Source organism: Mustelus asterias, chromosome 8 (assembly GCF_964213995.1).
Source record: "Mustelus asterias chromosome 8, sMusAst1.hap1.1, whole genome shotgun sequence".
NCBI classification, from domain to species: Eukaryota; Metazoa; Chordata; class Chondrichthyes; order Carcharhiniformes; family Triakidae; genus Mustelus; species Mustelus asterias.
Window position 1 is genome coordinate 94,252,546 of NC_135808.1, and position 14,533 is coordinate 94,267,078.

At 40.5% G+C, this 14,533-nt stretch overlaps 1 protein-coding gene across 1 annotated transcript in view; it reads left to right on the forward strand.

Annotated features, from left to right (window-relative positions):
- The window catches only part of patj (PATJ crumbs cell polarity complex component), a 364,256-nt gene that overhangs the window by 11,553 nt on the left and 338,170 nt on the right, over window positions 1-14,533 (forward strand). The window contains exons 6-8 of the mRNA XM_078218535.1: window positions 7-205; window positions 2,956-3,084; window positions 12,403-12,609. Of these exons, the coding sequence (XP_078074661.1) occupies window positions 7-205; window positions 2,956-3,084; window positions 12,403-12,609 (535 nt within the window). The remainder of the gene's footprint in view (window positions 1-6; window positions 206-2,955; window positions 3,085-12,402; window positions 12,610-14,533) is intronic.

Consider the following 14,533-nt stretch of genomic DNA (forward strand, 5'->3'; position numbering starts at 1 on the left):
GAAAAGAGATGGCAGGTTACAAGAGCATGACCAGATATTGGCCTTGAATCATACACCATTGGATGAGAACATTTCCCATCAAGAAGCCATTGCACTGCTCCAGCAGACCAAAGGATCTGTGCATTTGGTGGTTGCCAGAGGATCTCTTCACAGAAGGTCTGCCAATCCAACAGAAATACCAGACTTATCCTTTGCTTCAAAATCAGTAAGTTCTGTTTTGGGTTTTTAAGATGAGGACTTCATCATTTAATAAATCTAGAGGCCTAGATATATGAGTTTTGTGTTCTGTTGGGTACTGGTCTTATTAAATATATTCTTTGTCTAACATCCATTGCCTACTGATGGTTATTTCTAAAATGTCAATAAGGTTCAGTGAAATTTCTGCAGATTGTGATACAATTTGGTGACACCAATGTACAGTTTTGGATTTTATTATTGGTGTACTGTGAACAAAGCAATGTTTCAACATCAATCGCAAAATAGATTTTGCAAAACAATAGAGATCGCAAAACAAAATTGTACTCGAAATATAATTCTGAGTTGAGTCTTTGACCAATCTACTTCAATTATTCTGAAGTGTAATGCTCAAACATAATGTAATTATCTTTTCAGTTTATTTCATTGTCTGACCTAAGTAACGACATGTGAAATGCTGAAGACAATTCTGACTGTCAGAGACATGAGCACAATCTCGAGGAGATCAATCTAACATTTTCCAATTATTGGACTACATGCTTAATGCGTTGAATTTTTATTGTAACCTGCAGCTTGTGATATTGAGAACATTATAGTTTGATGTTTACAATAGGTGATATTCTTATTTTGAAATAAGAGTAGCATCTGCTCATTAGAATTCAATATGTCCACTTCAATTTGTATGATATGAGAAATCGAATGTTCAGACCTTGACAATTAAATAGAGTTAACTGATTTGCAGTATTGGAATCACTGTAGGTCTATAAACCGTACCTTTTTTAAAAAGGATGTTTTGATAAATTTGGACTTGTGTCATTTAGTTGCATGCAGCCTAATTACTGCATCCTAAATTAAACTGTTTTGGTTTGACAGCTATATAACCATCAGGCAAAGACTCAATCACTGAATTAGCAACTAATGTCAAAATTTATTGAATAAAAGGTAACATAAAGCAACAAAACGCTTATCAATTAACTAAAGGAACAAAAAAACAAAAAAAGGTATACTGATCAATAAAAACTACAGACTGCACTATTCGGGTTCATGCCAACAGGAATTCTGCCGCTGTGTCTAGACCAGGGCTATGTGACCCGTTATCGTGCCAACATGAATTCTCCCTCTACCCCAAGAATGGGCAAACCGGATGGTTCTCGAAAACATCTTTTATGCCTAATTCTGGCATCATGCCACCTTGATTCAAAGTTGTTGTTAACAACCACTGGTCAATAATGTTGTAAAGATTAATTTCATTGGATCTGCCCATCTGCGCACACTGCCTAAGTGTGAAGAGAGTGGAGGACGTCAATATGTGTTCCTTATCCCAATACTGGCAGACTCTTTGTTCTTTAGGCCCAGTACTATACTAGTCAAGGACAGCCTGTTCTGATAGGGGCTTTACCCGAATAATGCAGGCTTTGGCTCCAGGTGTTCAAATCACAAAATGGCTAGTTTTAGATAATGGGCCTGATTGTCTATACCACATGTGGCATGCTTCTCGATGGCAGTGTCTTCAGGTCCCACTGCTGTCAATGGAGTTTCCCATTCTACCTGGTGCTGGGGTTCGCCGTCGGCGGGACCAGAAGAGCTCACTGTTGGGAGATCAGAAGATCCACCAGCGAGAACGGCTGGAAAATTCCAGCCAAAGTGTCAGCACAAATTGGTGGCTTGACGTTGTTAGCTTATTGAGGAAAAAATTGTTGGTTTATTTTCTCCATCAACACATTGTATTCCTGCATCCCCTCTTTAATCAAGAATCAATCTAACTATGGAGTGTTGAAATGATTCAGAAGGCTTCATATGAGCTTATGCAAGTTGATGACGAGGTGTAAATAAATTCTTCCTGAATGGAATTTAGGAATATAAACCAGAAGTTAATCAAACATTTTTTTCCCAGGTTTTGGGATACATACCTTCTTTTGTCAACATTAATTAACAAAGAGCTAATTCAGTTAATCAGAATAATAGCAATTAGTGGTTAAACAAGGAGAGCACCACCACTAACAGCTTTTTGAAAAACACTTTTAATCTTTGCGGATTCAGTGCTCTGGTAGGATGAACCTATGCATCTATTTGTGGGGTGCCAAACTAGAAATGGAAGCAACATTTGTATCTACTAGTTGAAGGCAGGATTTGTGTTTGTAAGTGATTTAAGTCTTTCTAGTAGGAATGCCTGGATTTGTATGGCTCAGTTTTACACTGTGCAGCGTATTTATCCTCTGACATATCAGGGGAAACCTAGCCTGTAACGCATTACTTTCGACCATTATTCGAATGATGCAATTTGTACAATTAACAGCTTACTCTTTCCTCTTGGCCAGTGTACTGTGGTAGACAGTGATGAACGGCAGCCTCCTTGAACTTAATCACCTGATTGACCAGCAGTGTCCATCAGCATTTCTTACTCTGAATGATTCCTTAAACTATCAAAGCTATATTATTCAAATAAATAACATGCAAATCCTTGTACAGAGCTTTGCATAGTGTTATGGGAATATTTTAGTTCCATCACCATTTATTATTAAGCCTGTGGATGACAGGGGCATTGCTTTTAACATAAATACAAACTAATTACGATGTTTATGTAATCAAATAATGTATTCAGCAGTAAAAACAGCTGTCACAACAGCTAATTTCCATTTTAAAAAAAATGCTTGTGAGCTCTTGCTGAATTTCAGTCACCTGTGAAAGGATTAATTTTGTAAAGTAAAAGTTTGATATTTTTTGTTGTAAAGTAAATGTTCTGTTTTCCACCCATTTCAGATTCAATGGGGGCATGTGGAAGAAATTGAATTGGTCAGTGATGGATCAGGCTTAGGATTTGGAATTGTAGGAGGCAAACCTACTGGAGTAATTGTGAAAACAGTCGTACCAGGAGGGTTAGCTGATCGGGTAACTTTTCTTCCTTTGCGTTATTATCTTGGACTTTAGGTTATGCTTAAAAATGATAGTTGGTGCCTTTTACAGAACAGATCCTGAATTGTATCGTAGAGGCATGTAGTTTATTTCCTGAAAGCAGAATTAAATGCTTTAAGTATGTCTGTTTAATAACATATAAGCTGGTATAATTTCTCCAACAACTTAATGTTGCCATTGCATTAAGATTCAAAGACAACATTTCTTAAGCCTATTTTTTAGATTTTTAGCGAATGAACGATCATAAAAGGTTTACTGTTGCCAGTCTTTGAATTCCTATATATCCAATTACAATTGAAAAATACTTGGTAATCAGAAGAATTGGTGAGAAACATTATGTTAATTGCCAGGTATAGTGACATGCCATTTACAGGAAGTATTCAAAAGTAGAATAAAAAATGATGAGAGGTAATTTACTGGAACTAATTATAATAAAGTTGTTATTTCTATATTGTGTTACAATCTCCATCAGGACCACTAACGTTTAATCAGGAATTTAAACTTCCTGTCAATAGTTGAAAGATAAACATGACAAGATTTCATTTTTTAAGATGCTTACTGTAACAAAAGATGAAAATCACTATTCACTATCTTTGTAGGCAACTAATACTTTAACATATATAACAGAATACCTCCCTTTTTATTCTTAGCACAACTGGAAAACATATTTCACAGTTGAAGTTTAAGTTCACAGTTTTTTGTCCTTTAAGTAGACATTTAATTCTCCCAGAATCAGTTCAAAATAATTCTTACCTTCCAAGGGTTTACTTCCATTCGTTTCTTTGAACTGTTCTTCACATTGAGAATATTACTAGAAAAGCTCCCCTTACTGCAAGTGATTTTCCAGTTTTCCAGCTGTTTTTTGTCTCTTCACAAGGCCGTTTCAATCTGAGCACGAGCTCTCACCTGCATTCTGGTCCGGTGAGCCATTCTTCCAGTTGCTCTTTCTCTCCCTGAGCCGGGGTGATTTTACAATCGCATTATGCCTGTTTTTGGGTGCAACATGGTCGTAAAGTAGGGCATAAAACGATTAGCACGATTGGCACCGGTTTTCGTGACTGGCGCCATTTTACGAGTGCTGGATTTCCAGCACGGTCAACCTCTCGCCGGAAATGGGTGAGGGGCAGGTTAATGTATTGAAATTTATTTAAAGAAGCATTCACATGTCATTAGCGAGTGAGCACTCAATTGTCCAGGCTCGCCTGCCTTTATGACCTCACCAGGAAACGTTCTCACCGGTGAGGAGTAGACATGCTCCCCATGAACGGGGAGCAGTTGACTCGGCCTAGCCGGTGGAACCGGAGGCCATTGAGGCCCCCCCGGGGAGACTGAGGGCAAGGACGGGGCGGGGGGGGGTAGATGTGCCTCTTGGCAGTGCCAGACTGGCTGTGCCACCCTGGCACCTGGGCAATGCCCACCGAGCAGTTCCAGGGGGTGGGGCTAATGGGGGCGGGGCACCTCTCTGCAGCGATCGGTGGGGGGAGGGAGAGGAGGCCCGCTTCCACTCTGCAGCAATCGGTGCTGGGAGGGCAGCGGGGCCATGATCGGTGGGAGAGGGAGGGGGTCCACGATCGGTTTGGACTGTGGGGGGGGGTCGGCGGGGGCTGTATCTTGGGCCATGGGCCCCTGCGATTGAATGGGGGGGGGAGAGCTGCTTCAGGCTGCCTGCATTAGCAGGGGCCTGACAGCTCTCTCTTTGTCAGACCTCTGCTAATGCGCATCAGATGCCTGCACATGCACACTACCACCGTCTGCAGGCTTTCGGGCATGTTAAGCCCTGCCCACAGACTTCTGCAGTGAGCAACAGTTTTTGCAGGCAGAGTGCAGATGGGGGGCCTAAAAACACATCCAAGAGATGGATCTGAAACTCTCTGTTTCAAGTCTGCCCAGCACTTAGACTAAAAATGGTAAAATATCGCCCAGTGTCTCCGAGTTTATCAGGATGTCTTAGAAATATTTTCTCTCTCGAAGCCCATTTCCATGGCAACATGAATCACAAGCGCCTTGCATCCAGGTAGAAATGCTGTTTAGTACTTCTGGAAAGCCCAATCCTCTTTCATCATGGAACTTAGATAGTGTTACAATCTTGGTGGAGACCAGTAACCTTTTTTTGAAGTTGAAGAAATATGAAATCCAAGTTATTTGCTGGAAGAATGAAGCCACTCGCTTCCATGACTCAAACAAAAAATTTTTAGTTTGCAAGAGCCAAACAAAGCAAAACCTAACTACAATCTTAGCTAACTTCCGTACTCTAAAACCTAGAATCAACACAAGTTAAACATTAGAGATAGACAAGATAGATAAGTCGCCGGGTCCGGATGGGATGTACCCCAGGTTACTGTGGGAGGCGAGGGAAGAGATTGCAGAGCCTCTGGCGATGATCTTTGCGTCGTTGATGGAGATGGGAGAGGTGCCGGAGGACTGGAGGATTGCGGATGTGGTTCCTATTTTCAAGAAGGGGAATCGGGATAGCCCAGATAATTACTGACCGGTGAGTCTAACCTCAGTGGTTGGTAAACTAATGGAGAAGATCCTGAGGGACAGGATATATGAGCATTTAGAGAGGTTTAGTATGCTCAAGAATACTCAGCATGGCTTTGTCAAGGGCAGATCGTGCCTTACGAGCCTGGTGGAGTTCTTCGAAAATGTGACTAAACACATTGACGAAGGGAAAGCGGTAGATGCGGTTTATATGGATTTTAGTAAAGGGTTCGATAAGGTCCCCCATGCAAGGCTTCTAGAAAAAGTGAGAGGGCATGGGATCCAAGGGGCTGCTGCCCGGTGGATCCAGAACTGGCTTGCCCAAAGGAGGCAGAGAGTGGGTATAGATGGGTCTTTTTCTAAATGGAGGTCGGTCACCAGTGGTGTGCCCCAGGGATCTGTTCTGGGACCCTTGCTGTTTGTCATTTTCATAAATGACCTGGATGAGGAAGCGGAGGGATGGGTTGGTAAGTTTGCCGACAACACGAAGATTGGTGGGGTTGTGGATAGTCTGGAGGGATGTCAGAAGTTACAGATGGACATAGATAGGATGCAAGACTGGGCGGACAAGTGGCAGATGGACTTCAACCCAGATAAATGCGTCGTGGTCCATTTTGGTAGGTCAAATGGGATGAAGGCGTACAATATAAAGGGAAAGAGTCTTAGTACTGTAGAGGATCAGAAGGACCTTGGGGTCCGGGTCCATAGGACTCTGAAATCGGCCCCGCAGGTGGAGGAGGTGGTTAAGGAGGCGTATGGTGTGCTGGCCTTTATCAATCGAGGGATTGAGTTTAGGAGTCCGGGGATAATGATGCAGCTATATAAGACCCTCGTCAGACCCCACTTGGAGTACTGTGCTCAGTTCTGGTCGCCTCACTATAGGAAGGAATTGGAAAAGATTGAAAGGGTGCAGAGGAGATTTACAAGGATGTTGCCTGGATTGAGTGGCATGCCTTATGAGGATAGGCAGAGGGAGCTCGGTCTTTTCTCCTTGGAGAGACGAAGGATGAGAGGAGACCTAATAGAGGTGTATAAGATGTTGAGAGGCATAGATCGGGTGGACTCTCAGAGACTTTTTCCCAAGGTGGAAATGTCTGCTACGAGAGGACACAGGTTTAGGGTACTGGAGGGTAGGTACAGGGGAGATGTTAGGGGTAAGTTTTTCACACAGAGGGTGGTGGGCGAGTGGAATCAGCTGCCGTCGGTGGTGGTGGAGGCGAACTCAATCGGGTCTTTTAAGAGACTCCTGGATGTGTACATGGAGCGTAATAGGATGGAGGGTTATAGGTAGGTCTAGAAGGTAGGGATGTGTTCGGCACAACTTGTGGGCCGAAGGGCCTGTTTGTGCTGTAGTTTTTCTATGTTTCTATATTTCTATTAATCAACAGGAAAATCTCAATCAATTATAAACTATAAATTACACGTTAAATGGCAGAGGCAACTAAGTCAGCCCTTATGAATTGACTCAGCATTCTACTCAGCATGTAGTTAATCAAACTCAGTCACAATGTCCTTTAAAACTCTTCCCTATGAAGAATTTCAGCTCCTCTTCTGGATAGGCACGGTAGCACAGTGGTTAGCATTGCTGCTTCACAGCTCCAGGGACCTGGGTTCGATTCCCGGCTTGGGTCACTGTCTGTGTGGAGTTTGCACATTCTCCTCGTGAGTGCGTGGGTTTCCTCCCGGTGCTGTGGTTTCCTCCCACAGTCCAAAGATGTGCAGGTTAGGTTGATTGGCCATGCTGAAATTGCCCTTAGTGTTCTGGTATGCGTATGTTAGAGGGATTAGTGGGTAAATATGTAGGGATATGGGGGTAGGGCCTGGGTGGGATTGTGGTCGGTGCAGACTCGATGGGCCGAATGGCCTCTTTCTGTGCTGTAGGATTTCTAAGATATAATCTGATCCCCTGCCAACAATAACCTGAATTCCACAAGTATTGTTTTCACCAAAAATAATGCATACCTGCAGAATGTCTTCAGCTCAGTCTGAATGGTACAGATCCACCAATGTCATCTTGAAGTAACAGAAATAGCTGCAACAACTCTGTATTGGCATCTTCTCAACTTCTGGATTGAACCCGTCTTCTTCAGCTTGCCTGTACTGCACTCCCTGGACTGATCAATTTCTGGGCTTGGAGGGCTTTGTTTCCTTTCACATGCTTCACCCAGTTTCAGTTTTAGTTTCCTTAGAAACTGGAAAAATCAGTTTACTTTCTTAGTTTCCCTTTTCAGTTTGAGTTCTCTCAAAAAATACAGGCTTTGCAATCATAGATTTCATCACAACTGTTGGGCTCAACTGTTCTAAACACAGCATTCTCAACACTTTTCTGGGACATTGGGAACTCATAGTCTTAACCATTGTTAGCACACAGATTGCTACTATTATCTCCAAGCATAAACATCTTACACTCCCAGTAAAACCATCTGGGTCCCCTATAGTCTTTAACACTCAAACCACATACTTGTTGTCAGGCAGACTTCAGGACCAGTCATGTGACCCTTTTCATTTTTATCCTACATTTAAAGACACAGATCCAAACATAATCTTACAAATCTATAATTGAAACAATTGACATAATTAAACAGGTCTTTTGGAAATCTAAGTTTTAATGTAGGATTAATCTTTTCCTCATTCTTCTCCTTTAGTCAACTTGTGTCACGAGCTTTTGCATGCAGCAAGCTGAGGCTGAAGGTTTTGCAATGTTGTTGTCGATGCAGTTTTATACTTAGCTTTCAGAAGATTTTTTTTCTCCCTTCTTAATTTCTGGAGAAGTGCTTAGCCTCTTCTGAGTGCTTCCACAAGATATGGATATTGAATTGATATATGGAAAAAACATGAACTCTGGTACTCCACAGCATTTGTGTTTTTTCCATCTGGATTTTTGAGTTCTAATCATACCAATTCTTTTGTTCTTTTATATAATGAAGACATGGATTAGGTCCATTTTGCGAATGTAATTTCACTATTTTTATGAAGAAGGCATTTTCTTTATTTAAATTAAGGCCAATCAGCACGACATTTCATTATACTGGTGTCTTGGGGAATTTATGTACCAAGAAAACCTTTGAAATAACCTGAGTGTGTTTAGATGTTATTTTTAATTATTTAAAAAAATTTTGATGCTAAATTTCATGATTTAGGAAACTTGTTGCATTTTAAAATCTGATAATAGCTACATTGATTGAGAGAGTTCTAAGTTTCAACCTTTACTCTGAAAGTGTCAGCTGGAGAGCCATAACAATCAGCCAAATTTTGTTGTAGGTATAATGGTGTTGTTTACAGTGCTCACTAAAATTTAGATGGGAATCAGATAGCAACTTCTGCCCACTGAGCACATGTCTTTAAACATGGAAAGCTGTGATTTTCTTTTGAATACTTACTGAAAATGACATGTCACTATAGAGCTCCCTACTCAATTACATTGCATGCTATGAAATTGCTGTATTTGACTTATAGATGCAAACTAACCCTGCCAGAAAAAGATGGGGCTTGTCTATTCCAGTATCAGTGTCCTTTTAAATGACATAAGTTTTAATTGCTGACACATATAAATTTTGGCACTGAAAATTAACTTGGTGTGTATTGTTTCTTTGACTTAAATTATTATTGGAGATTTAAGAACCCTTTTAAAACATTTTTTCTCTGTCATGTCTCTTAAGCCAATCTTTATTTTTCCCTCTTTATTTTGTTTCCTGTACTTGATTTGACATTGAGTTGCATATTCTAACTGATAGTTCTTGGTTTAGAACCTGTGCTGCTCATTAATGATCCTTCAATCTGATTGCTTATGGATATATAAAGTTGCTTGTTCCATTCTCACAAGTTCCACATGCTCTTAATGGTGCTGTGCCTTTTGGCTCTCTAATTTACAGTCTGTTCCAATGAAAGACTGCATAGAAAGTTTGTGGATTATTCCAGCAAATGATTAACACTGTTTTATGGCACTATGGGCAAAATCCTGCTCATTGTCTTGAGCAGTTGTGGATTATGGAAGAGGAAAATTAGCTAGGGTTCTGATTGTTATGTAATTGGAAGCTGTTACGTCTTCTGCAGATGCAATTCTGAGGATGCGATGTAAGGTCAGCATTGAGCACTGACTCTCATACTTGAATAGTACCTTGACATTCGCTCATGCGTAATGAACAGTTGGTTAAGTAAAGTACTCCAGGTCTGCACTCACCTGTTGAACTGAATTCTGTCATGAATTGCTGCCACCAAGAGAAGACTGTAAATAAATAGCTTGGAATTCATAATTGTAATAATTTCAATCTCAAAAGCATTTTTAAAATTTCTTTGAGGAACCTCTTTCACAATAAGGAAGAAATTAGAATTTTTTTAATGATGTAATTTTCACATTACTTCTGTGTTGCACTAAATTTGGTATCAAAGCATCTGTGGCGTGGCGTGTTATGATAGTCTTGGTTAATAACCCAGATTTGTATTTTATAGAATATTTCCCTTAATCAAATGAGATCATAAGAAACAGGAACAGATGGAGTAGGCCATTTGGTTCACTGAACCTGTTCTTTTATTTGATAAGACCATGGTTGATCTGATTATGGCCTTAACTGCATTTTCATTCGGTCCCCCATAACCTTTTAACTCCCTTGTTGGTCAGAAATTTGTCTAGCTCAGTGTTCCAATAGCTCAGCTTCTAGTGTTCTCTGGGGAAGAGAATTCCAAAGAGTAATGACCCTCCAAAAGAAGAAATTCACCCTCATCTCTTCTTTAAAAAGGGAGATCCCTTATTTTTAAACTGTGCCTCCTAGTTCTACATTCCCCACAAGAGGAAACATCCTCTCAACATCTACCCTGTCAAGTACTCCCTCAGAATCTTATATGTTTCATTAAGATCACCTTTTATTCTTCTAAATTGCAATGAGTATAGATCCAACCTGCTCAACCTTTCCTTATAAGACAACCCTTACAACTCCGGAATCAGCCTACTAAACCTTCTCTGAACTGCTTCTAATGGAAGTATTTGCCGACCTTAGTAAGGATATCCAACCAACTCAAAAACAGCTCCTTCCCTGCAGCCATCAGACTTTTGAATGGACCTACCTCACATTAGGCTGATCTTTCTTTACACCCTAGCTATGACTGTAACACTACATTCTGCACCCTCTCCTTTCCTTCACTATGAATGGTATGCTTTGTCTGTATAGCACGCAAGAAACAATACTTTTCACTGTATACCAATACATGTGACGTTAATAAATCAAATCAAAATCAAATTATACAGAATATTTCAGATGTGGTCTCACCAATGACCTGCACTTATGTCATGATGTGGAGATGCCGGCGTTGGACTGGGGTAAACACAGTAAGAAGTTTAACAACACCAGGTTAAAGTCCAACAGGTTTATTTGGTAGCAAAAGCCACACAAGCTTTCGGAGCTCTAAGCCCCTTCTTCAGGTGAGTGGGAATTCTGTTCACAAACAGAGCTTATAAAGACACAGACTCAATTTACATGAATAATGGTTGGAATGCTGTTGTGTGTCGCGAAGGCTGCCTTGGAGAACGCTTACCCGAATATCAGAGGCCGAATGCCCGTGACCGCTGAAGTGCTCCCCAACAGGAAGAGAACAGTCTTGCCTGGTGATTGTCGAGCGGTGTTCATTCATCCGTTGTCGCAGCGTCTGCATAGTTTCCCCATGAACACCGCTCAACAATCACCAGGCAAGACTGTTCTCTTCCTGTTGGGGAGCACTTCAGCGGTCACGGGCATTCGGCCTCTGATATTCGGGTAAGCGTTCTCCAAGGCAGCCTTCGCGACACACGACAGCGCAGAGTCGCTGAGCAGAAACTGATAGCCAAGTTCCGCACACACGAGGACGGCCTCAACCGGGATATTGGGTTCATGTCACACTATTTGTAACTCCCACAGTTGCGTGGACCTGCAGAGTTTCACTGGCTGTCTTGTCTGGAGACAATACACATCTTTTTAGCCTGTCTTGATGCTCTCTCCATTCACATTGTTTTGTTTCTTAAAGACTTGATTAGTTGTAAGTATTCGCATTCCAACCATTATTCATGTAAATTGAGTCTGTGTCTTTATAAGCTCTGTTTGTGAACAGAATTCCCACTCACCTGAAGAAGGGGCTTAGAGCTCCGAAAGCTTGTGTGGCTTTTGCTACCAAATAAACCTGTTGGACTTTAACCTGGTGTTGTTAAACTTCTTACTGTACTTATGTAGCAAGTCTTCCCTACTTTTCTATTCCATTCTCCATGCAATGAAGTTCATATGCCTTCCTAATTGCTCTACCTGCATGATAACTTTTTTGTGATTCATGTACGAGGACACCCAGATCCCCACGTACTTCCTGCCTAAGTGGACAACCTCATATTTTTCCACATTTCGTTCCATCTGCCAAATTTTTGCCCACTCACTGAATTTATCTATATCTCTTTGCAGACTTATTGTACCCTCCTCGCAACTTGCTTTTCTACCAATCTTTATATCATCAGAAAATGTGGCTAAAATACAGTTTGTCTTTTCATCCAAGTTATTACTGTAGATTGTAAATAGTTGAGATCCCAGTACTGACCCCTGCAACACTCCATCTGTTACAGCTTACCAACCTGGAAATGATCCATTTATCCCGACTTCCTATTTTCTATATGTGAGCCAATCCTTTATTTAGTCTTATGCATCATCCCCAACACCATGAGCTCTTAATTAACCTTCCTTGTGGCACCTTTTTAAATGCTGTTTGGAAATCCAATTACACTTTGTCCCCTTAATCTGTCTCCATTCCTTCATGTTACCAAATTGTAAGCAGTAATTTAAAGATTTTATTGCATGTTTTTAGGATGGACGGCTTAGAACAGGTGATCATATACTCCAGATTGGAGGCACTGATGTCCAGGGAATGGGAAGTGAACAAATTGCTCAGGTGTTGAGAAACTGCGGTAATCGAGTCCACATGGTGGTGGCAAGAGATCCATGTGAAGACTTTCCTTTCAAATCTCCTGCAGTTATTCCTGCCCTGATGCCTTCTCAGGACCATTCTAATGCTGTAAGTACTATTGAATCACAGAAATGCAAGGACTGTATATTTGTGAACATTTCTACTTGGGAATTGTATACTCATCAAAGTGAAGATTGATCCTCTTAAAAATTGGAATGTTTTCCACTTTATTCCTAATATATTAAAGAGAATGGTAAGTCTTTCTTTCAAAACCTCTTCAAATGAAAGAAATGTAAAAGGGGACCATGGACAACTGGGCTTCAAAGAGTTGGCTTGAGATGATCTTCCAGATGCAATGGTGTGGGTTTAGAGGAGAAAGTGCTGTCTTGAGTGCTGAACAGGAGTCTGAAGCTATTGGTATTTGATTCCATGGCCTGTTAATGGCGGGGAAAGAGTTGATGAATTATGGATTCCTGTTTTTTTTAACAAGCAAAGGGGTTATTTTTTTCCCTGTAGTTACTTTGCATGTGGATATTAAATTGAGCCTATCCTTTTAATGTTCTCCAATTTCTTGTTTCATGAGTTGTAAGAATGTGGCATTCAGTCAGTTTTTCAGGCTGTTTGTTGGATTATGACATAACTGGAGGTCATATATTTTGATAGGCATTTTGTAAGTTCAACTTGTTTAAGGATCCATTTATGGACCTCCTTCGCCTCACTCAAGTGAAGCTCCCATAAAAACATTTCCACTCATTTCTCAACAGCATTACAAAATAAATGAACTGCTAACTTGTTTTTGTGGGAGTATACTACACATAAATACTCTTCTATGTTTGTCTATAATGTTACGGTCCTGGACCAGAACCCCAAATTACATTAGGAAGCCAGACTAGATCCAACCAATTTTTCTTTTTTTGGCATAAATGTGAGGGTAGGATATTTCTCTTCAGGAGGGATTCCACTGATATTTCTACTCATTCTACTCATTTAACATGTTATTTTTTTCATTTCATATATTTAGCAGTCTCTTGGAGTGAGAATTGCAATTAATATATTTGCAGGCAATTTTGTATGTGGACTTTTATGATTGGTGCCATTCTGTTACAAATGTAAGCCTCAGGATCAAGATTTGCAAGCAGCAGATTCAGCTTTTGCATGGAACTTTGTGTCCTGGGCACTTAGTTTTTAATGTTTTGTGATTATGGGCAGGATAATTGTTTCGCTCTCAATATTAAGTTTCCAAACTAAATTTGGGAAGTTTCCAGGCAGTCCAGTGCACTTGTACTGTGCTTGAATTGGACTACATCCATTGTGGAAACCAAGTAGTGTCAGAGTATTTGCAAGAGTTGGTCCCATCCTTCTTGGCTTTGTTGTGTTCAGGAGTTAGACCATGATCCATCTGCTGAATTAGTTGACCACATAAGGTTTTGATCTGTAACAAATGTCTTGCATTCCATTTGTTCGTGTTAAATTTGGGCTTTAGTGCCAGAGAAAAAAAGAAAATATTTTAATCCAATTTTATTCCCTAAATTATCCGGAAATCTGGTGCTTAGTATGGCAAAATAAATAAAAATCAATTTCAAGGTCCCTGTTTTAAAATAAAAATAGACATAGTTAATAGTGATGAATTTCTTTCGTATTTGAATAGTTATGCAATTTAAAATTGTTGCAAGAATTTAAATTTGCTGTTTATTTTTTTAAAATCAGTGAGTCTAATGGCTTCTTGGGAGAGCTCCAACGATATAGCCAGTAATGAAGAGCTGAATTAACACAGCTGAAATAACCAGATTGATTATCTGAACTAATACAAAGAACAGTACAGCACAGGAACAGGCCCTTCGGCCCACCAAATCTAAGTTGACACAGATGCCCCTTTAATCTAATCTTTTCTTGCCTCTACGTGGTCCATGTCCCTCTATTCCCTGTCTATTCATGTATCTATGATATGGAGATGCCGGCATTGGACTGGGGTAAACACGGTAAGAAGTCTCACAACACCAGGTTAAAGTCCAACAGGTTTATTTGGTAGCAA